The sequence below is a fragment of the Silene latifolia genome, chromosome Y, assembly GCF_048544455.1.
Source record: "Silene latifolia isolate original U9 population chromosome Y, ASM4854445v1, whole genome shotgun sequence".
NCBI classification, from domain to species: Eukaryota; Viridiplantae; Streptophyta; class Magnoliopsida; order Caryophyllales; family Caryophyllaceae; genus Silene; species Silene latifolia.
This window is the reverse complement of record NC_133538.1, coordinates 323,585,513-323,610,862: the sequence shown is the minus strand read 5'-3', so window position 1 is coordinate 323,610,862 and position 25,350 is coordinate 323,585,513. Positions and strand designations below refer to the sequence as shown.

The 25,350-nt window shown below is 36.9% G+C and overlaps 1 protein-coding gene across 1 annotated transcript; it reads left to right on the top strand.

Moving 5' to 3' along the window:
• The first annotated feature begins 1,343 nt into the window (after window positions 1–1,343).
• LOC141631310 (uncharacterized) lies at window positions 1,344–2,452 on the top strand. Its single transcript, XM_074443999.1, has 3 exons — window positions 1,344–1,642; window positions 1,733–2,189; window positions 2,348–2,452. The coding sequence occupies exons 1-3, from the start codon at window positions 1,344–1,346 to the stop codon at window positions 2,450–2,452; spliced, it is 861 nt and encodes a 286-aa protein (XP_074300100.1).
• The last annotated feature ends 22,898 nt before the right edge of the window (window positions 2,453–25,350 follow it).

Below are 25,350 nucleotides of genomic sequence, written 5' to 3'. Positions count from 1 at the left end.
ACGAATATCATAAGCAGTTGATTATCTAGAATTCGAGAGCGAATGTTGGGGATAGTTTAACGTACAACTTATGCAAGGAGCAAGCAGAGGATTTTGAAAATGTGGGAGCTTCCCTTCTGTAATTCAAGAATTTCCAACGGGATGTGAAGTGTTTAATTAATGGGAAGGATGGACACATGTTTTTGTCACGTTTAGAAACCCTCAGTGAAACTAAGGGGTTCGAATTTGCGTATGAAACAGATTCTGAGAAAGCTTTGTAAAGGATTTTTTGGACAGATGCGGAAGCGAAGAGATGTTACTCATTGTTTGGTGATGCAATTTCATTCGATCCAACTTATGCAAGTAACAAATATAACATGGCCTTCACGCCTTTCACTGGCATTGACAATCATAAAAAGTCAATAACATTTGGATGCGCGCTTTTAGCACATGAAGATGATGATTCATTTATTTGGGTGTTTCAGCAATTTCTAAAATCAATGGATGGCAAAGAACCAAATTACATCATCACTGACCAAGATAAGGGAATACTAAATGCAGTTCCAGGTGTGTTTGTTGAATCATTGACTCCTACTTTTGTGAATCTAGTTATGTATTTGGTGAATATAGGGACTTTATTCGTGAATCTTCTAGTTATTTATTTGGTGTTTTGTAAATTTTATTCCTGGTATGAAGCGTCATCTTCAATTTGGTTTAGTTTAGTCAAACGTAGATTTCTTATCTTGTGAATCCTAGATTATATATTGTGAAACTAGAAGGTAATATTGTTAAAGTTGGTTATTTTTTAAATCATAGAGCTTATATTGTGAAACCTGACCCTCATTATGTGAAACGTGGCCATCAAATTTGTGAAATCATTTACTTATTTTATTCATGAATCTAGGGACTTTATTCGTGAATTAGGGACTGGTTTTGTTTAGTTATTAAAAAATGATCTTGACAATAGATAATGTGATTTTGTGACTTGCAGCCGTGTTCAAAAAAGGAAGACATCACTTTTGCATGTGGCACATTATGAAGAAAGTAACAGACAAAGTTGGGAGCACAATTTGCAAAGACACTGATTTCTTAAGCCATCTGAACAATGTTGTCTGGAACGACGACATGGAGCCTGAGGAATTTGAAGATAATTAGGTTATTCATGAGTTCTAGTTAGAAGGAAATAAATGGTTGACTGACAATTTGCCGAACGAGACAAGTGGATACACGCTTATTTCAGGAATGTGCCGATGGGCAACATTTTAAAATCCACACAAAGATCAAAGAGTACCAATAGCTTCTTCAAGAGATTTGAAAATAAATATGGGACTCTCGTAGAATTTTGGATGAGATTTGAGAGTGTCATGGACCAACAAAGGCACAATCTAAAGCTTCTTGAAGCACAGAGTGACAATTTAATGCCTGAAACCCTATTCGGGTCAAACTGGGAGGCCCATGCAGTGAAGGTCTATACACATGAAGTGTTCTTCGAGTTCCAAGAGGAGGTTAAGTTTTTGGTAAATGCGTGTAGTGTTTGTGAATACACCCCACCAGATCCAGTAACTAACTTTGAAGTTTCAATTGTTGAGGATGTAAACAAGAGAAAGAGATATGCAATTGAGTACAATAGGAGAACAATGGATATCAGTCGCACATGTAAACTGTTTGAAAGGAAAGGTATTTTATGCAACCACATCATTTGGATTTTCTTGGAATAGTTTAAGGAAATACCTGAGAAATACATTTTGCGTAGGTGGAGTATGAATGCACTCAGAAACCCGGTTTATGATTTGAATGGAAATCTTCTGCAAAACTACGATACTACTAGTAATAGTAAATTTGAAATGTCTCGGGTGTGGTCTGAGATTTACGCAACTGTTGGTTTCAAAAGAAAAGAAGATTCGGATTTGAGAGAGTTTTCCAAGTTAATTAAAGATTTCCAAGAGAAGTTGGAGCCAAACCCAAAGCCTTTGACCAAAGAACAAGAATTGGAGGTCCTTCTCAACTTCAAGGCTCCAAAAGAAGTCAAGATATTACCGCCTAAAATCTCTAAGAACAAAGGTAGTGGTAAAAGGTTGGTTTGCAGCAAAAATAAGGCAATCATGAAGGCGAAAAAACCTAAAAGGTTGTGTGATAAGTGTAAACGCATGTCACACCATGATAAAAGAAATTGTCCAAATAATTTTGCAGAGCATGCTCCTAAAAATCAAGTATGTATTATTCTACTCTTCTCTTTTAATTTTATTATTACTTGAGAACACAACTAATATTTTTAATTATGCCCTTGTAATATTTTTAATTACGTGTCAAATTAATTATGTCCTTTTAATATTCGTCTACTAATTTTTTTTTTTTTTTTTTTAAAAAGGAATCTAATTCAAGGTTTAACTCTTCACATAGGGAGACACATCGGAAGAAGAGGAAGAAGAGGAAGAAGTCGAGAATGAAGAATGATGTAAAAGAGTATTCTTAAGCATCGAGAATAGAGATGACGAATGAAGAAGAAAAGTTTTAACTACGTTTTATTTTCTTATATGTCCGAGTTATTTTGGTTTTGAACTTGAGAATTTGGTTAGACGTTTGATTTTTTTGTTGGTCATTTGGTTTTGTTTAGCAAAGGAGTATTCTTTTACTTGGTGATTTTGTGATTCCTAGATTTTATTGTGTGAACCTTGAGGGTGATTTTGTGACTTGGACATGAATGGTTGATATTTTGATTTTTGAAGTTTCTTTTTCTGATGTTGTGAATCATAGTGCTTATTTTGTAAAACTGGAACATGAAATTGTGAAACTTGGTCATGAATAGTTGATCTTCACTTATGTGAATCCTGGAACTTATTTTGTGAATCCAGGAACTTATTTTGTGAATCTCGAACATGAAATTGTGAAACTTGGTCATGAATAATTGATCTTCACTTAGGATATTTCTTTTACTTATTTTGTGAATCCTGAAACTTATTTTGTGATGAAGTTGAAATTGTGAAACATAGACCTGAATGGTTGAAATCGTTTCGTAGTTTTTAATTTCTTATAGCTTATCTTGTAGGATATTGTGAATTGTATAGCTTATTTTTGTGAAAGTGGAAGGCAATATTGTGAAATAAACGAACAATGCAATAACTCTTGCAAAACTAAGACCATTACTTCATATATGAAACAATGTTGGTCAAGGGTATTCATCTAAAAACAAAACAACCAAGATTTTGTTTTAAACGAGATTAGTGTAAGATTGTGAGCATTACATTCCCGGCTACTCATATATATACACAACTCTTCAAAGAGCATTATACGACATCAGTGTAAGAAGAGACGTATACAAGACTAATCAATTCATGGTTCCATTACAAACAAACAAGGTCAGGTGGCCGAATTTCACCATTTCTATTCATCTCAGAAAAAGCCTGCTGATTCAAGAGACAGAAAAGTATGTCCATAACTAGGCGGTTAAACGGACTCGGCTGTTGAACACCTCAATATCCATCTCAGAAGTATCGTTTGCTTGCAAAATGACTTTACATCATCCCACCAACACGGAAAATCGTCTTATTAATGAAACTCCTATACCACCAAAAACAAGTAACAATATAGACTTATTTATAAAAGTATTCACCCAGGTTATGAAAAATGGACTTTTCATGTTTTTTATGAAACAGAGGTGTACCTTTCTAGTATTTTTATCCCATTTAATAATTTGCAACATTAAAGACTTTCGAAATTGTGGCAACTTCTGCAAAGGTAATAAATCATGACTACTATTTAGTAGAATTCAAATTAATGCATAGTTTCAAATTCAGTTTTGATGGCCAAAACTTCATGCATCAGAATAAGGCTTGGTGTTCTTACCTCAAAATATTCAGGGTTGGTCCATGAACTCTCATCGTCCAATGCACTCAAAAACTTCAGCAAGTGAGCTCCACAATCATAATTACATGGAACAATATTTCATTGTGAATGTATCGTGTTCAACTGTAAAGTAAACAATTTTTAATTTCCTGAAACAAAAGACATTAGTAACGAACTTGCCAATTTTTTTTGTTGAGGAACTGAGACATTGGAAATTATGGACAAGTGCAAAAAATGCAAGGATTCATATGACGGCATACCAGCCAGAACACCTGCAATATTGTACAGCTGAAAAGAAAAAGGCAATAAAAGATCAACAGTTTTGGGTTAATACTTTTACAACACTAAAGACATATGCTTTACAATGTGTTGGGGAAAAAATCATACAATCTCTGAGGCCACGTCGTTGTCAGGATCCACACATAAATCCGTGCTCGAGTCGAGGATGAAATTTGTTTTCTGTTTTAAATCGCACACACATGCCCACCAATGGTGGTCTTTGCTCATAGGGATAAAAACCTGAGATAGTAAATGGACAAGCCAAACCAATGAACAATACACACACTAACAAGTCTAAGTAAAGCACGACTTTGTTAGAGGATCAAATGAATAGCCGAAGAGGGATCTGACCATCCGGATATGGCTACCATCAACAGGAATGTAAGTGCTCTTTATGTAGTTATTCCAAATATATGCTTTTTCTCCAGAGAAACTTTCTGCATGTGACAAAAGACAATTTGTCCAATTTTATAAACCAGAGAAATTTTAAGAAAGCAAATGCTTGAATATGAACATCGAAAGGATTTGAAGCTGACCATTACTGTCGTTGGCAAGTAGAGCACATCTGTTCGACCGAGTGTGGACTTAATTCCAAACATATCAATCACCTAAAAATAATATTTGTTACGAATGAAACCTAAGCAGGAAAAGGAAAATGATAAGTAGGCTACTTACTTGATCCATAACAAGGCCATACGGTCTAAGGGTCTGTAAACCCGCTCTTGTGACTTCCATCCCCTCCGTGGACACCATAGGGTCACTTAAATATTGATAAAATGAAATTAGTAGATATATCTATCACAATAAATAAGAAAAAAAATACAAAATAAAAAAAATGTTTACTGTAGGAATTTCTTTGCTTTGCGTTCCCAAACAAAATATACCAATTCCTTCTCGCTGTAAGGTAGTAGCCGATAGACACTGTCATAATTCGAAAATATGATTCATCAGTTGTAATTGACTAAACCCTAAAGCATTAAGGAATGTAGGTGTTTCGCAAGAAAAAAACTTGATTGAAAAGAAGAAGGTTGTTACTGAGGTACAAGACTCCATTATTCTGCAGCTTTTTGGACCTTTTATCTTAGTAGGTTCTCATTGCATGTAATAATGTGATGGCATACTCTCAATGCATAACGCTTGAGCTGAGTTTCCTATAAGTGGAAAACCGAGACTACTAAAGCGTTGCAAATGTATAAAAATTGTTTATCAATGTATAAATAAAAATTAGATGTTGAAAAAGCAATCTTACAATATTTATAATTATTAGACAATCACTTTTGTTCCCTTTAAAATGATCCAATATATACAATAAATAGAGGCCATTATCAATTTCATCACAATTCCGAATTGATTTAGGGATAAACATTTCGGGCATCATGCCAGTAATACGTGTCACTGCTGGGAACTTTGGTTCAAGAAGCTTGATAAGCCTGTCTTTCTATATGAACAAAAGAGAAATTAGTGTTCTTATTCCATTTTGTGAATGTGTTTAAATTTTGTGAATGTGTTTAATTTTTAGGACTTAATTTTGTGAATTTGTTTCAAGCGTAAGACCTTATTTTGTGAAACCAGTAAGGTCCTAAACACACAACACAGTCACAAACTAGGATTAACAAAATGAAGTCCTAGTGTCATGAAGTTAAATCATATGGTCGCAAGTCTGTAGTGCAGGATTCACAATTTATAAGTCAATACTTTCTAAATAAACCAATATCTCGAGAATAGCATGATAGAGGACTTAGAAAGGGTAATTGTTAGACCACACTTGGATTGATGATGCCAAGTTTTTTTGTCATTTAATGGTTTAGTTCTTAGTTATTGTTAATAACATTTGAAGTTTACAATTACTCCTCTAGATGGTGAAAGAATGATCAATATGAAGAAGAGCCCTAAGCCAAAGTCAAATGTTGTAAGCGAGTTAAGTGTAACATTCTCAATTTGTCAAGTGATAGCAAAACCATGCAACAGTGCAACACACTGTGGTTTCCGTTACAACGTATGGAGAAATTTTCAAAGGAAATAAATTATGGAAATAATACAAAGCTTAAACTTACATAAGACTACTTGTTTTCAAAAGATACCATTTTATAAATCTGAAGCACAAAAAGAATATGCTTTCTAGTTGATTCAAAAGATACCAATCTTGTTCTTACAAGTTTATTTTAATTCCAAAAATTGGTCTTTTCCTTTTTCTACTTTTAGCAAAAATGAGAGTTCCCATGAGAAATTATAGAGAACACCCCATGCATTGAAAATGAATATTTCTTGAGCCTTGCAAACTGATTGTTCTCTATAAGCATTTCTTTAATGATAATAAATCTTATTACTCTTGGATAATAGAGTGAAGAAGTGCTTTTAGGATCCTTCCTTCACACACCTCTTCTTCTATAAATAGCCATCTCATTTTTCATTTATTACCAAGACTTTGAAGAGCATTTATTGAGTACTTTGCAAATCATTTCTGAGTCAAAAGCGTTGTCTTTCTTCAAGTATTTGCAAAAACATTTTAAGTCTTAAAGTCTTCAACTGTTTTCGAAATAGTCATAAAATCTCCAAGTAACAATTCGCTACACTGTGACATAATGAGTTTGTTCCATGATTCTCGTGTTTAAGTCTTAATTGTAATCTCCATGTTCTTAAGTGAACCATTGAGATTCTGAATCTCTAAACTTGTGAGATAGAACTCATGAACTCTTGAAGCGGAGTAGCTTTAAGTTTGAGTTGCAATCGAGTTGGTTGGCGAGTTATTTTCATTGTAAGGGGTTTAGTAGTTTGAGTAAATTTCTAAACAAGCAATAAAATAACGGTTGGGCGTAGGCCTCGGATTAGAGGGTGAACCAATTTTTTAATATCGTCTTGTTTGTCTATTTACTTTTACGATTCATTTACTCCTTCTCATTTTGTCTTAATCTTGCCTTCTGCTCTATGCCACAATCAATTACACTGTGACATAGACCAGTGATATTTCTTGTGAACTTAAAATCGATTAAGTTTCTCAAGTCTTGTGCTGAATAGTTCTTACTTGTGTTATCAAATAACCAAGTTAAAGACAAAATTTTTAAAAGTACACCTAATTCACCCCCCCTCCCCATCTTAGGTGTTAATCGTTCTTAATTCTCCAATTGGTATCAGAGCTTCGTGCTCTTGATATTGGTTAAATCCAAAGAGTTGATCTTATAGTTATGGACGATTCAAAACACACTAAGTATCCCATTTTCAAGGGAGAAAACTATGCTTGGTGGAAACACCGCATGGAGCACTATGTCAAAAGTGTGGACTATGAATGTTTGTTGATCATTCAAAAGGCTCCCCTCAAAATCGAGGTGATTAATGCCGATGACACTAGTAACCTAAAAAGTGAGGATAAATATGTTGAGGCTGATGATAGAAAGGTCGAAAAGAACTCTAAAGCCCTGTCCATTCTTTAATATGGCATTGGTAGACAAGAGATTTGTAACACCCCCATTTATTCAGGAGTCTTTAGCTAGACATTTCCAAATAATAGGACTGTTACCATCTCGGTTTCCCGAGGTAGTGAATAACAAAGTACAACAAACCAAAGCACTTTAATTAAAACTTTAACGATTACATGTTTATTACAACTTAACCAACTAAAACTTAATATAAAATAATTACAACTCGCAGTGGAAATAAATAAAGTGATATAATTATTCTATGTCATCTAGACTTCAACTATGGTCCTAGACAAGCTCTCATCCCAATGCTCCCAAGTCAGCTAATCTTTAGTACCTGTCAAATCTGCTCCCCATAAAACGGTTCACCGCAAGTGTTCACGAATACACAGTCAACCGCGAGGTTGAGTAGGAATAAATACTAACAACAAAAACATACGATAACAATCCAATTTCGTTTTTACAGTGCACAACCCCCCTGACAACGTGCTTCTTCCTTTTACTTAGCACACTTAAGCCAAGTTCTACTCGTTACACTAATCATCCCGCCAATCCCTGGCCGGGGCAGCCTCAACCCGAAGGTGAGTAAACACACACTACATTACCAAAAGGTAATGTCTGCCTCAACATATAGTTGAGTAATATCCACCAGATGGCCTGTAGAGCAATCTGGGGCCTGCCTCGAGTAAACACGATAAATATCGTCTGCCAGAATAAATCTGTTCAACCACTCCACATTACTTTAAGTAATATCTGCCAGAATAAATCTGTTAATATTACAACAATACTCCACCACAATATAACCAACATATAGAATGTAATTCTCCCTTCCAACAATTTCAATGATATCAACCAACACAATTCTCATATGATCCATTCATTTTAATATAAGCCATCCAATAAACCAAATATTATCGAGCAAGAGTTGAGTAGGATTTATCCTACCTCGAAAGCAATCACTCCAATCACGTAATCTAATACAATAGAACTCAAAATAAGCCGTTCAACAATACCGTCACCTAACCATAAATAATAATTATGAATATATACTTATTAATTACATTACTCTTATTTAATAATTAATAAATTATATTTATTCATTATTTCACTCAATTTTAATTTAATTATATTAATTATTCAATTATATTTTAATTACATTAATTATTTCCCGAGTAAAACAAACCCGCCATAACCCGTCATTAAACAAATAAGTCAACCCAACCTATTAATCAACCCACGTACCCATGCACAACCCCAAACACCCGTGTATACAATCCCGTATATAGCACATATACACACCCTTTTGCAGCCACCATATACGCCCTAAAAGCTACCTAGAGGCACCACCCCATCAACCACCACTAGCCTGCAGCACCAAGACCCCCGACGACCTCCAACCACCGGCCCAACCGCCACAATCACTTCAAAATCTCACGCCCTAACACTATCATGACTCAACTAATACCGAAAACCCGTCACATACAACCCCACGTTTAACTACTATCTACAACCACCAGTGGCCACCACCGTGGTATCCCTTGACCCACGATGGTCCCACCACCAGTCACGACCCCACACAATAACCCATTACCACCCAGAACCGACACCAACAACCCACGATAGCCCCTCCCCTGTTCTTGCGTAATTCTGGCCATCACCGCCACAAACCACCACCTTTACCACCCCAACATCCACCAACACGGTCGAACCAACCACCCTGACCCATCCCTACTAAACCCAGATGAGTCACGTCCTGAATAAGGGTTTAAAATGACACAAAACCCGCAATACAATCACCCCTCGATGCTCGCCTGAAACCACCCTCTACCGTCGGTCAACGGTGGTCAAATCAGGTCAACGGTGATCCCTGGTCATCTACGGTCACAACGGTACTTACGGCCTTATATATGGTGGTCTAGTTTACAAGTTATAACAAAGCAAACATGTATACCTGAGACGGTCTGAGAATATTACCTTGAGACGATAAAAGACGATAAATTCCTTGTTATTCCCCTTCTTATTCTCCCTTTCTCTCTTTATAATTTATTTTTCAGATTTGATGAATAATAAGGACCATTGTTTGAGGTTTCATCTATTTATATTGGTAGGCTAAGGTTATAAGGAGCCAATTAGGAAATATAAAATATATTATTATATTATTATTAGTAGTAATTATTCGATCCCGACAATTAGTCTATTAATTTACGCAACATACATGGCCGACCCAAGCCCTATATCACACGGCCCAACTCCAATTCCGTCTTTCTTTATTTTATTATTATATTTATCCCGTCTTATTTTCAATTATTAAATATAAACGCCTTTACTTATTTATTCGAATTTCTTAAATTAGTTATATAAACTTCACTAAATTACGGGGTATTACCAGATTAACCGGATCTCCGGTTGTACCACGGCTAAAGAAATTTGGGACACCTTAAGCCTTGTTTATGAAGGAACGTCACCAGTCAAAAAGTACCGTATTGATGTTCTCATACAACAATATGAGATGTTCAATATGGGAATACATGAGTCAATCAATAGTCCGTCTTCACATTTTTCTAGTATTGTTAGTGACCTCAAGAGCCTAGGAAGAAATTTTGAATCCGAGGATTTAGTCCGTAAAATGCTTCGTAGCTTAACTGAAAAGTGGCAACCAAAGGTTACGGCTATTGAGGAAGCTAAAGACCCTGCTTTGCTTTCCCTTAATGAACTTATTGGTTCACTCATGGCTCATGAGTTGGCTCTCTTGAAGCGCTCGGGTGAAAACTCTGAAGGGAAAGGACTCGCGAGGATGATGAGGACGAGTTTGCAATGTTCACCAAAAACATTGTTGGCATGATAAATGGTTAAAACTCACAAAGGTATATCAACATACTAGCAAGCGTCGCTTCCCTAAGAGAAAATCGAGTTCCATTATTGGTTGTTTCAAATGTAGTGACAAAGGTCATCAAATTAAAGAATGCCCAAAATGAAACGACATAAAATCTAAGGAAAAATGTGACTTTGCTAAACGTGACTAGAAAAACAAAGTAATGTCAGCTATTTGGGGCATGCCTAATTCCGAAGAGGACGACGTCCTTGATGAAGAATTAGACGCCAAATTATGTATCTCGTCAAGCTCTTCTAAGGATGCTTCCAAATCGTCAAAGAAATAAAATATCAATTGTCTTATGGCTCACTCAGTAGATTTGGATTCAGATTCAGAAAATGAGGTAAATGAGCTCAAGGAAAAGGTTCGATCTTTCTCTAAGGACAAAGTGTGTCGTCTTTTAGACAAATTTGTTGACAAGTGTCGTGTCCAAAGTAATAAATTAGGAGCTATGCAAACTGAAATCGAGGATATAGCTGAAGAAAATGTCAATTTGAAAGAGTGTCTAAATGAAGTTGATCAACCTAGCTCCTTATTGAGTCCTGAAAAGGAAATCAGAACCCTTAGAAAACAAAATGTGTTTTTAGCTAAAAAGGCTGATCAGACCCATGTCACAGTGACTCCCACTGTGACATCCAAATTTAATAAGGAAGTCGAGACTCTCACAAAACTTGTGTCTTCACTAACTAAAGAACATGACTCTCTACAATCTGAACTCACCTCATGTCAAAATGATAACAAACAACTTGAACAAATTACCTTATTGCTTAATGATGAAGCAAGTCATGCTAAACATACTTTTGACAAAGTAGGACAACTAAATCTTGATCATCTTGCAAAAATTGAAACATTAATTAATGAGCTAGATGAGACCAAGATGTTTTATTTAAAATGGGAAGGAATTCAGAATGTCTCGGAGTTTCTTCTAAAACAGTCACAAGAATATGAAAAACGTGCAAAGAATGCTAGACTTGGTTTCCAATGCAACAGTAACACGAACTGTTGCATCAGAAACAAGGACCCAAGCAAAACTGATTTTCGAAGAAGAAGTATGCTGGAATTCCCGAATACATCATTTGTAACTACTGTGGTAAAACAGGTCATGAATTCAATGGTTGTAAAAAGAGAGTTTTTAACTTAGAAAGAAATACTAAAGTGGCGAAAGAAGTTTGGATTAAGAAGGAAGAGGTCAAGAAAGTTGTTGTAAAAAAGGAACCCAAACTCGTTTGGGTTCCAAAACTAAACGTTTGATATCTTGAAGGCATTAGTGAGGGGCAGCAGCAATTAGTACTTAGACAGTGGATGATCTCGTCCCATGACGGGAGATGAAAGCCAATTCCTCTCGCTAGAAGCCTATGATGGTGGCATGGTGACTTTTGGTGACAACAAACGAGGTGAAATCATTAGTATTGGAAAAGTTTGTAAGTCAAAGTCACTATATTTTGACAAAGTGTTGCTTGTCAAAGGTTTGAAACACAATCTCTTAAGTATTTCACAACTGTGTGATCGTGGTAATATTGTTGAGTTTCATGGTAGTGAATGTAGAATAATTAATGGGAAAACTAGAGAACTTATTCTTGAAGGTAAACGTGTCAAAGATGTCTACATGACTAACTTATATTCATTGTCAGGCCAAACTTTATTATGCATGAGTGTTCAAAAGAATGACCCTTAGCTTTGGCATAAACGACTTGGTCATGTTAATGCTAAGACACTTAATACCCTCAAGAGACTCGATCTAGTAGATGGCATTCCTAACATCAAATTTGAATTTAAATCACTTTGTGACGATTGTGTTAAGGGAAAACAAGTAAAATGCTCCTTTAAATCCAAAAATGTTGTTAGCACTTCACTACCTCTTGAACTCATTCACATAGACCTATGTGAACCAATGCGTGTTGTGAGTAGAGGTGGTAGTCGCTACATTTGTGTAATTGTAGATGACTTTACAAGATTTATTTGGCTTCTTTTCTTAAGTTCTAAAGACCAAGCCTTTGGTGAATTCTTAATATGTGTCAAAAAGGTCCAAAACAAATATGGTTATAAACTTGTCTCCTTGAGATCTGACCATGGAACTAAATTTGAGAATTTGTCATTTGAAGCTTATTGTAATAAGAATGGTGTTAACCATAATTTTTCGGCCGCAAGAACCCCCTAACAAAACGGGGTTGTAGAACAAATGAACCGAACTCTTGAAAATATGGCTAGGACCATGATCATTAGCTCTAAAGTACCACGGAATTTTTGGGCCGAACCCATTAACACGTCTTGCTATATTTATAATCGTGTCATGATTAGAAAAATCATTGAGAAAACCTTTTATGAATTACTACGAGGAAGAAAACCTAACATTTCACACTTAAAATGCTTTGGTAATAAATGCATTGTGCACAACAATGGAAAAGACAACCTTGGCAAATTTGATGCTCGTACTGATGAAGAAGTTTTTGTTGGTTATTCCGATCATATTAAAGCTTACAAAGTGTATAACAAGAGAACAATGAAAATGGAGGAGAGTGTCCATATAATATTTGACGAATCAAGTCTCTTTGTTTCAAATACATAGGTTGATGATGAAGAAGATGACGACTTTGAAATTGGAATGACACGACAAGACATGGATCATGTGGTGGAAGAGGATGAGCAACAGTTGGAGCCACTGTTGTACGACGAAGCTGGCCAAACTTCCGGGGGAATTAATTCCCCCTATCTCAGGAAGATGCTAGCTCATCCAGGAGGAGTGAGGAGGTTAATGAACCATCCACTAAAACAGAACCACAAAACAGTAATCCTGATGCAACAGTGACACACATTGTGACAACAGAACCAAACGATGCCTCAAGCCCTCTTGTCCTTAAAAAATGGAAAGACCAAAGCTCTCATCCTCTAACAAACCTGACCAGTGACCTAAGTATTGGAATCAAAATCAGATCCTCACTCCAAAACTTTTGTGCTTTTGATGCATTCATATCAAAAATTGAACCCAATCATGTCACAATAGCTCTAACCGATGAATATTGGGTAACCGCTATGCAAGAAGAATTGGAGCAATTTGAAAGAAACAAGTTATGACATCTTGTCCCTAGACCCTCTCAACACATTTTAATTGGTACAAGATGGGTCTTTCGCAATAAGCTTGATGATGTTGGAGAGATCGTAAGGAACAGAACTAGACTAGTTGTTCAAGGTTTTAATCAACAAGAAGGAATTGATTATGATGAAACTTTTGCAACGGTAGCTAGACTTAAAGCCATACGAATGCTTATAGCTTTTGCGTCTCACCTCGGCATAAACCTTTTTCAAATGGATGTTAAAACAGCTTTCCTAAATGGCTATCTTGAGGAAGAAGTTTTTGTCGAACAACCTCCGTGCTTTATAAACAATGAGTTCCCTAACCACGTTTTCAAACTTGATAAAGTACTTTATGGTTTAAAACAGGCTCCGAGAGCTTGGTATGATAGGCTTTCAAAGTTTCTATTGGGAAATGGTTTTTTACGTGGTTCGGTTGATAAAACATTGTTTATCAAGTCATAGTGCGAGGAACTGTTGCTTGTGCAAGTATATGTTGATGACACTATCTTTGCTGCAACAAATAATATTATCTATAAGTACTTTTTGGATCTAATGACTTCCGAGTTTGAAATGAGTATGATGGGAGAGCTTGGATTCTTTTGGTCTTCAAATCAAGCAAAGTGAGAAAGGAACCATGATCCATCAACAAAAGTACTTGAAGGAAATGATAAGTAAGTTTGGGTTGACTTACTCGAATCCTATGCCTACACCTATGATCTCCAAGATTAGTCTTGATAAAGACACAAATGGTAAGAGTGTTAGTGAAAAGGTTTATCGAGGTATGATCGGTTCATTGATTTATTTAACCGCTAGTCGTCCTGACATACAATTTAGTGTGTGTGTGTGTGTGTGTGTGTGTGTGTGTGTGTGTGTGTGTGTGTGTGTGTGTGTGTGTGTGTGTGTGTGTGTGTGTGTGTGTGTGTGTGTGTGTGTGTGTGTGTGTGTGTGTGTGTGTGTGTGTGCTCGCTTCCAATCAAATCCTAAGGAATCACATTTTAAAGCCGCAAAACAGATTTTTAGGTATTTGATTGGAACGCAAGGTTTATACCTTTAGTACCCAACTCACTATGACATTGATCTTGTAGGATTTTCGGATGCGGATTATGCGGGGAGCTCATTGGATAAGAAAAGCACCTCGGGTATTGCTATGTTCTTAGGACCGTGTCTCATCTCATGGGCTTCCAAGAAGTAAAATACCGTTGCTCTATCCACGACCGAAAGTGAGTATGTAAGTGCCGCTCTTTGTCGTGCCCAAATTCTTTGGGTACGACAACAATTGCGTGATTACAGTCTTATCTTTGAAACCACTCCCATATTTTGTGATAATACAAGTGCGCAATTAACATCTAGAAGAATCCGATACAACACTCTGGAACAAAGCACATTGATATAAGGCATCATTTTTTACATGATCAAGTTGAAAAAGGTAATATTTGTCTTAGCTTTTGTAGAACGGAAAATCAAATAGCCGACATTTTTACAAAACCGTTGGGAAGAGAACAATTCGTAAAACTTCGGTTGGAAATTGGTTTATTGGGTCATATGTGATTCACTTTTAAATTAATTTCCTCAAATGATTGACTAAAGAGAAAATATATGCACTACTCTAGCCACTAGATTTATTTACCGTCTGCAAAATTTTTATACAACAAAATATAAACAATTGGTGCACTTTATTTTGTACATTGAGCCAATAAACAAGTCTTGCCCAATCACTCACCTCCCACTTTTGCCGCCCTTTCCCTTCATTCACCTTACACTCAACCAACTCCCTTAACTCACATTACCTTTTTTACCCAACCAACCCTTTAATTCTCCACACAATATCCAACACCCTTTACCTTATCACTTTTCAATTTTAAACAAATTAAAATCCCATTCACCTTCCTCATTAAAACCCTCAAAACCTCAACCATCCCTCAACTTCCTTATAAAAATCGTCAACATGCCTCCTAAAAAGGGTTTTAGATGAGAAGTTCAAAGACTCATAGATTCATTTGATCCAAAAATAATTGCCCAAAAGAAAATGGTTTCCTCCCCCACTTTCGCTGCACCCGCTGATACCGGAAGTCCATTACCCTCTGAAAAATCCCCTTCTAAAACAATACCGAAATCGTCTGCTCTCAAGCGCATAAAACGATCCGCCCCACTTCAAGGACGAGGCAGAGGAAGAGGTAGTCGTGGTGGTCTTATAAAGAGACCTCCTCTATCTCTGATGTTGGATTCAGGTGTTGATCTTGAATCCGGAGATGATGAAACCACTGAAATAGCAAGAGAGAAAGAGAACGAAGAAGTTGCTGACAATAGGGGGAAAAGTGTTGATGCAAATGAAGTGGAAAATGTTGATGTGAGAAGTGAAAAGGAAAAGGAGAAAAATGAGAATGTTGATGTGAGTGAACAAGAAAAGGATAAAGATGAGAGTGTTGATGTCAGTGACAAAGAAAAAGAGCAAAATGAAAATGATGATTTGAGTGAAAAAGAAACAGATAAAAATGAAAAAGAGAGAGGAAAATAAAGTCAGGAAAAAACAGAATGAGGGAGAAAAAGGAGTGTCTGAGAAAGCATAGAAAAGGGTCCAAAATGAAGCTCCGGATGATGGGGTCAACAACAATGAATGTGAGGTATTCGATGATGGGATTCACCCATTGATCTCCACGACCACCACTAAGGCAAAGCTCACCGAGCTCTGTGGTGATGATTCAACCATTTCCACCATTTCCACAAGGAAAAGAAAGGGCATCACACCCTCCAAAAAATCCACTCGAACCAAATATCCAAGGAGGAGCAGAAATGTGGTGGTCGATAAATCCTTCACCATAGAATACAATGAGGTTGTAGGTGATGTCGAAACAAAGGTCGCTCCAAACGCTTGCATGGACCTCGTTCTGACCTCATATTCGGATGCATACAAAAATCAAGCTCTTGCTTATCTCAATTCGCTTGATCTACCCGAGGACACTCTCAAGGCATGTGTTGGTTTTCTTAATTGTAGCTTTCACAGTGGGAGACGATACAAGATATCCTAGTATGACACCTCACCCATTTTTAAATTTTTTAAAGACGGTATTTTGGCATAAGGATGGATGACTCTTCTTGACAAATACTGTCCTGTGTATTTGTCTGAGGTTATCCAATTCTATGCTACAGTGCAAGTGGATGGTGCATCCAGTACCCTCTCTACTTTTGTCAATCAGCAGCCGTTGGTCCTCACTATTGACCAAATCTCTGACTACCTTGGAGAGAAAGTTGGGCTTACTACATACCCAAAAGGAAATTGGAACGGTATTGATGAAGATACCTCCATTCAGATTATCAAAACCCTTCGCCCTAAAAACATGAGTGGGCGGTCCAACGTCTATGCCAATGAACTCAAAGCCCCTCACCGTTTTTTCTTTAACCTAATTTTTAGGGTTCTCTTGCCTAGCAACAACAGCCGTGGCCGTTGCTCTCTCCTTGAGATGCTTATGCTCCACCACTTAATCACACATAAGCCTATCAACCTCCCCTACCTCATGTTCCATCGCATCAATGAACTGGCCTCTGACTTTCAGAAAGGAAAATATGATCGGAATGTCCTTATTCCTTTTGCTCCATGGTTGTCCTTCATCTTTGCCGAGATGAAGCTAATTGCTAAGGATAGTCCCTCCTTTGACAATCTAAGTGATGAAATGGCAAATGGTCTTCTCTAAAAAATGAACATGGAAATCTGCAATGATCGGTCGGTTCGTTGGGAAAAGAAAAGGGTAAGGAGGGTGTCACGATGGGTGGCAATGTGACTCTCGGTCCTATCCTTGCTAAATTAGATACCTTGACTGCTGAAATAGGTATACTGACCACCATAGGGACAGATTTAGCCACTGATGTTGTTAAGGTTCGGGAGGAAAATGTTGAACTCAAAACTATGAATGCCGAGCTCATGGAAGTCGTTCAAACCCTTGGCGATAGCTTGCCTGATGATGAGGATTGAAACCCTTCCTTTATTCCATATTATCACCACTATCCTTTTGTCTACAAACTCTTGTGCACTTTAACTGTTTTCTTTGCCTGAACATTATTTTGCTTGTGGTGTAATATTTTGTAACTCTGGTTGTTTTGATTTATGGCCTCTCTTGATGATGTCAAGATGAGGAAGTAGCTTAAATTGTGTTTTATGTATGACCTCTTAACTCTTAGGCTTACGTTCACCTTAACTATGTTGGTTATGATGATTAGACAATCTACTTAAGCTAAGTATCTTGCACCCTTATTCATTGATCATGTTTCATATGCTTTATGTTGATTAAAGACCGGTTGACCATGGGGAAAGGGGGAACAAAGCACATTATTAAAACTTGCCATCATCAAAGGGGGAGATAGTTAAACCACAGTTGGATTGATGATGTCAAGTTTCTTTATCATTTAATGGTTTGCTTCTTAGTTATTGTTAATAGCATTTGAAGCTTAAAATTACTCCTCAAGATGGTGCACGAATGATCAAGATGAAGTAGAGCCCTAAGCCCAAGTCAAATGTTGTAAGCGAGTTAAGTGTAACATTCTCAATTTGTCATGTGATAGCAAAACCATGCAACAGTGCAACGAACTGTGGTTTCTGTTACAACGTATGGAGAAATTTTCAAGGGAAATAAATTTCGGAAAAAATGCAAAGCTTAAACTTTCATAAGATTTCTTGTTTTCAAAACATAGCATTTTATAAATCTGAAGCACAAAAAGAATATGTTTTCTAGTTGATTCAAAAGATACCAATCTTGTTCTTATAAGTTGATTTTAATTTCAAAAATGGGTCTTTTCCTTTTTTTACTTTTAGCAAAAATGAGAGTTCCCATGAGAAATTATAGAGAATACTCCATGCATTGAAAATGAATATTTCTTGAGCCTTGCAAACTGATTGTTCTCTATAAGCATTTCTTTAATGAGAATAAATCTTATTACTCTTGGATAATAGAGTGAAGAAGTGGTTTTAGGATCCTTCCTTCACACACCTCTTCTTCTATAAATAGCCATCTCATTTCTAATTTATTACCACGACTTGAAGAACATTTATTGAGTACTTTGCAAATCATTTTTGAGTCAAAAGCTTTGTCTTTCTCCAAGTATTTGCAAAAACGTTTTAAGTCTTAAAGTCTTCAAATGTTTTCGAAATAGTCATAAAATCTCCAAGTAACAGTTTGCTGCACTGTGACATAATGAGTTTGTTCCATGATTCTTATGTTTAAGTCTTAATTGTAATCTCCATGTTCTTAAGCGAACCACTGAGATTCTGACTCTGTAAACTTGTGAGATAGAACACATGAACTCTTGAAGCGGAGTAGCTTTAAGTTTGAGTTGCAACCGAGTTGGTTGGCGAGTTATTTTCATTGTAAGGGGTTTAGTAGTTTGAGTAAATTTCTAAACAAGCAATAAAATAACGGTTGGACGTAGGCCTCGGAGTAAAGGCTAAACCAATTTTTTAATATCGTCTTGTTTGTCTATTTACTTTTACGATTCATTTACTCCTTCTCATTTCATCTTAATCTTGCCTTCTGCTCTATGTCACAATCAATTACACTGTGACATAGACCTGTAATATTTCTTGTGAACTTAAAATCGATTAAGTTTCTCAAGTCTTGTGCTGAATAGTTCTTACTTATGTTATCAAATAACCAAGTTAAAGACAAAATTTGTAAAAGTACACCTAATTCACCCCCTCCCCCTCTTAGGTGTCAATCGTTCTTAACTCTTCAGTAATAAATATGTTTCACAAAGTCAATTTTTAAAATCGTTGTCGTTAAGTTTCACAAACCTTAAGTGTAGGGTTCACAAAATAAGGTCCTGATTTCACAAAATAAGGTCCTACTTCCACAAAGCAAAATGGATTCCTAGTAGACGTACCGTAAGTTGTGTATAATCACAATAATTAACAGATGTGCCCTTCATAGGATGGATGACTACCAATTTCTTGGTTCTAATATCGAAACGAAATAAGAACGATGGGCATGAGGGATAGATGATTGGAGCGAAAATCTGAAAAGAAGACAAGATGTACTGAAAAGAAGAAAACAAAAATGAACTTAAGTTAAAATATAATCAGACCAAATCAAAAACTTACTAATTGCGCTGTAGAAACATCAGCATTGGCCAGGCACTGGGAAAAAAATGGGAACATGTGTCAGTAATGGTTAGGAATACAACATGTAAAAAAGACTTGCATATAGTAAAGAGTACTGAAATTAACACTGTCTTTGGAATAGGGCACAAATAAACAACAAGGAGAAACCCATGATCTGAAGCTCTCATTACTATTTAGGATCTCACACCAAGCATCTATACATTGAGAAGATACTTGATCACCTTCAACCACACCCTTGAATACGCTCCTTGTCAATGTCTGACTTTGAGTTTTGAAAAGAATCTCACTACACTCAACAATTGAAAGCATTGCTTACACGTTGAAGTAGTAATAATTATTACATAAAGAGCTGCATACGATCCAATATATGGTCAAATATAGCAACATTAGTATCTGTTAACCTCCCCATTTAACTGTGCAATACACAGATAAATGGGGAAGTACCTTCCATCATACTAAGGGACATAAAGGAAATCCAAAAAAATTTATTTTATGTAATGTATTTAAAATACCTTCCATCATGTGATTCGCTAAGGACGAAATCCAAGATGTTTTTCTCGTCTGCATTCAAATCCCTAAGAATACTAATGTTTCTCTGGAGATACGGAGATTGATAGACCTCCGCTGGAACTACAACTCTTTTAGAATGAACTTTGTCTGGAACATTGTCAGGGACATTGTCAGGAATATCGTCAAGAATATCGTCAGAATTGTCCTCAAATGGTAATGGAGATAAAGGAAATGGGATTGGCGCGTTATTTGGGGTCTTATAAGAAACACTGATTCCCTCATCTAATGCTGAGAAACATTGCGAATGACGACGAATATACTGTTGAGTATCATATGGTTTCACAGATGGTGTATCGATTTTTGAAACAATTGGATTATCAGGTAGAAAAATAACACTGGGATGAGTATGATCATCATCTGTGTTTGCTACCACAGGAGTATCTGTTACAACACTTACCGCCGGCTGATTAACAGGAGAATATATGGGAACGATATGAACAACATCAGAGGGAGATAACGGAGACAAGTTTTTTGGATTGTTCAACATGGGGGTCGGTTAAGAATCTATATCAAGAGAAGTTGTGGAAGATTCAGATGGGGAATCCAACAAATGATCATCAAGTGGTAGCAGCCTGAAACTTGGGTATTCTGGATTTGGTGGTGAACGGATTTTTTTACAACGCTTACGAATGTTTATTTGTTCGGGCACTTGAGGACCTCGTGGATGCATTGGTTGGAAAGCTTCATCCATAGCATCCAATGACCCCAATAATTCAGCCCCGGACCACCCCCAAAATCTCTCCACATTCTCGTTAAAATTATCCACAATATTCTGTACCGCTTTCTTCTCGACATTCTCTTCAACAGTATCCAGATTTTATACCACATTCTCCAGATTGTCTTTAACATTTTCCACAATATTCTCTACCACATTCTCCTCGGTATTATCTTTATCGACATTCTCCTCCTTATGCACATCCTCAACATTAGCCTTCTCAACATTCTCCTCATTCTACACATTCTTCTCATTCTTCTCATTCTTCTCATTCTCCTCTTGTTGGGATAAAGTGAACCCATTGGCAATACCATCTACAACTGCCACTATTTTAAAAACTGTTGCTGAGGAAGGTAGTTTGATGGGAGCTTGAATAGCAAGAGACTTGTAATCCGCAAAAGCTTGAGCCATTACCTTTGCGGAACGGACAAGTTTATGAAGATAGTCAGTATTACCATGACTAACGCCTGGATTTTCATCCAGATTATCCAGTCAAGGTGCTTCAGATTGTGGTTTTTGTTGAACTGTTGATTTCGAAGAGTGCAGAGGCTCACTCTTTGGAAGATGCACATATGCGTGTGGCATCTGGTGGCTGATGCCAATTGGAGGCACAACAGAACCATGACCAAAAGCATTTTTATCTTTCAATTCATCCTTAATTCGCTTCGAGATAGCTTCTTTGGTCCAAGTAGACAATGTTGGAAATTGTCTACTAACCAAGCGTTCTTTATAAACGGAAGATCTAAATAGATAAATACCAAGACCATAATTGGTCCACCAAACCAATTTTCCTTGACATGTTTAGTCTTCCTCCACTCCTCCTCTTGCCCAGATTGAACTTGGTAAGCCAATTTCCTTTTCATGAAATTGCATTAGTTAAAATCAGAGATCAAAGCAGTGTTTTGCAAACTTCTAAGAAGTCTCAGACTTGCCCTATTGTCTTTCACACCACCTAAAAGGCGGGAGAATATATAGATTATGAAATTTCGCTTGAAATCATCTCCACCATCTTTTTGTGTGGAGAGTGTGCTCAGGATGTCTTTGACCTCAATTGAATCGTGTCTATATTGACTTTTGAAGTTTTCCAAGAGAGACAGATAAAGAGGACACTTCTCTCCATGTATTGCTTCATCAACAACTCTTGAACCCATTGGTATGCCCATGCAAAGATTTATATCCTCCTCTAAAATAGGAAGTTTTCCATACAAACATCCTTTAAAGGAGTCGTAGTTTGAAACTAGCCAATAAACTAAGGTACCGGGAACCATATCAGTTTGAATAAGTAAGAGACCACAAAATCCCATTTGTTTGATGGCTTCTATCTGCTTATCAGATGGTGGACTCTTCTGATTGTTGATGAAACTGTAAATCCCAGAAGGAGACATCCGAGTCCTCAACGAAGGCAATCTCTCTTTGTAAACCCTTTTCTTTTTTGTAGTTGGTTCTGAAGTGGTAGCTGGTTCAACAGGTGCAGAACCCTCACTACCATCCTCCTTGATAACAGGCCGTTGTCGCTTCATACTAGCTAACTTCAGACTAGAGGTAGCCTCGTCAAATGAACACTGTTATTCACCAAGGTAGGGAAAAACATCAGACCTAAACAATTTCAGACATAGAAGTTCATGTTGCATAAAAGCACATTCCAGTTTTATGTTGCATACATGACTAAGTTTCACAGTATCACGTACTAGCTTCATAATAGAAGCTCTAAGAAATCACAGAAGCAGAATTAAATACTCGTAAGAAACAAGGCCAAGCATTCAGGCCAAATTTGAAAGTATAAAGAGTCTAGTTTCACAATATCGCCTCCCAGCTTCACAAAAGAAGTTTTAGAATCCACAAAAGTAGGAAGGAAATTATTAAGAGAAAGAGTACTAGCATGGAGTACAAGGATCACAAGTTAGTTTCACAATATCACCATCTTGTTTCAGAAGATCGCCTTCCAGGTTCACAAAAGAAGTTATAGGATTTACAAAAGCAGGAAGATAAATTATTAAGAGAGAGTACTAGCATTTAGTCCAAGGATCACAATCTAGTTGCACAATATAAGGTCTAAGGTTCACTTTAAAGAAAGACAACCCTAAAGGGGTCGAGTGAACCTAGAGGGACCGAATAAACCCTTTTTTTGGGAAGGGGATTAAAACCAGGGAGCCGGGTATCCTAAAACGGGACGGGAAAGGGTTTAGGGTTGGATTAGGTGGACCGCTACAACGGTCCGCCTAATCCAACTCAAAACCCTTTCCCTTGCTTCTCATTCGAACGGCCGCAAGACCAAAAGACACCCTAGAGGGGCTGAGTGAACCCGTCTTTTGGGGACGAGATTAAAACTAGGGGGCCGGGTATCCTAAAACGGGACGGGAAAGGGTTTAGGATTGGACTGCTACCGCGGATCCGCCTAATCTAACCCCAAACCCTTTCCCTTACTTCTCATTAAAATGGCCACAAGACCAAAAGACACCCTAGAGGGGGCCGAGTGAACCCTTTTTTAGAGACACGATTTAAACTAGGGGGTTGGGTATCCTAAAACGCGACGGAAAAGGGCTTAGGGTTGGATTAGGCAGACCGCTACCGCGGATCCGCCTAATCCAACCCTAAACCGTTTCCCTTACTTCTCATTTGAACGGCCACAAGACCAAAAGACACCCTTGAGGGGGGCGAGTGAACCCTTTTTTGGGGACGGGATTTAAACTAGGGGGCTGGGTTTTCTAAAACGGGATGGAAAAGTATTTAGGGTTGGATTAGGTGGACCTCTACCGCGGATCGGTCTAATCTAACCCTAAACCCTTTCCCGTACTTCTCATTCGAACGGCCGCAAGAAATAAGCTCGATGATTTAAACTAAATGATTTCACACTAAATGGTTTTACACATTGGAGTTTATGTTTCATGAAATCACATTCTAGTTTCACAATAGAAGGAGGCTCACAATATAAGCTTCTAAGTTAACAATAAAACATATAATTATAAAACAAAATAAGCTCGATGATTTACAAAATAAGGAAAAGAAACTTCATTAATAAAACATATCATCCATACATAACCAAGTTGTACATCCAAAATGTAAAACAAACAACTAGATAATATAATAGTAAAGGGTGGCTTAATACATGTAAGTATACAAGAGTACTACCAAAGACTAAGAATAGGGCAACTTTAAAACCGGTACGGTTAAAGGCCTAAGTACACAGACACTACAATGGCAAAAAGTGTTACAAACTTGACCAATTGAGCTATATATCGAGCAACAAAGGTAAATCTAAATAAGATAAAGTTGCCCGAGTTTCTAAGTGTGTTGAAATGGCAATTGCTCTGTCACATACTAGAGATGGCGTAGCCAAAGTATGAAGCAACTCATTTACTTGGCCGATTGAAATATCGTCAAGATCGTTAAGGTGGTGTCTTTGGAAAGGATTTTTTTGTTGGCGATAATGCAGGAGGAACTTAGCTGTGAAATTCTCCGTCAGATAACACTTGCATCTTTGATAAATTATATTAGGACCCCTACGAATAATGCTTACACCATTGATATCATTGATATGTAGCGAAAGCCCATAGGCAAATTCAATGCGAGGTGCACTTGGGTGTAAGAGAAAAAGCTGAGACCAATTTTTACAGACCAGCGCCATGTTTGCCTTAATTATCTTGGTAACGAGCAACATGTTTAACGATGTTATTTATTAGATCTTGGTTATTGAAAACATCATGTTGGGCGTGATAGCGGCTGCTAGTGAGGTCAACTTTCATCAAGGGATGAAATGACAAACGCATAGACTGTTTCTTTGCTGTTACATACTTCTCAACAAAAAGTGTTTTATCTTCAGCTTGAATATTGACCACCCACCCCTTGCATCAATGTTTCATAGGTGTCTTTGTATAAGTAAGTGACCAGAAAAATGACAGGTACCTAAGGTATAAACCACACAGTGACCTCAAAGCATCACAAATTAAACTGTAGAATTAAGAAAAGTAGAAATAGAAACTCTTAAGGAAAAAATTACAACCATTCCGTCATTTCAAAATATCACATTTTACTCTAACAAATATGACAAATGACATGTACCAAAGGTAGATACCATACTATAAACTCCAAGCATCACAAAGTAAGCTCCAGAATTCACACAAGCAGAAATAGAAACGCAGAAGCAAAAGATTAGAAGCATTCAGTACAAGTATTCCATCAACGTTTCAGATATCACAATCTAATTGTACAATATTTTCATCTAGGTTCACAATAGAAGAAATATGTTTAACAAAAGCATAGAAGTTGATGTTTCATTAAATCACATTCCAGAGAAGGAGAAATAAAAAAGAAGGGGAAACAAAAAGGTTTAATAAAAAGATGACTAGCATTAAATCCAAAGGATTTGACGAGAAAGATGAAATAAGAGAAAGATGAAACAAGAGAAAAACTTAGTGATTAAAGTGATTTATTATGGTAAGAAAGGGGAAAAACCTTACAAAAAGCGTAGAAATCGACTTCAATTGATTTTATCCGTTCGTAC

Excerpts from the sequence above, each read along its gene's own strand:
- LOC141631310 (XM_074443999.1), top strand. The coding sequence starts at position 1,344 with ATGGACCAACAAAGGCACAATCTAAAGCTTCTTGAAGCACAGAGTGAC. Across the intron at positions 1,643-1,732 it reads ATCAGTCGCACATGTAAACT|GTGGAGTATGAATGCACTCA; the intron begins GTTTGAAAGGAA and ends CATTTTGCGTAG. Across the intron at positions 2,190-2,347 it reads AGCATGCTCCTAAAAATCAA|GAATCTAATTCAAGGTTTAA; the intron begins GTATGTATTATT and ends TTTTTTAAAAAG.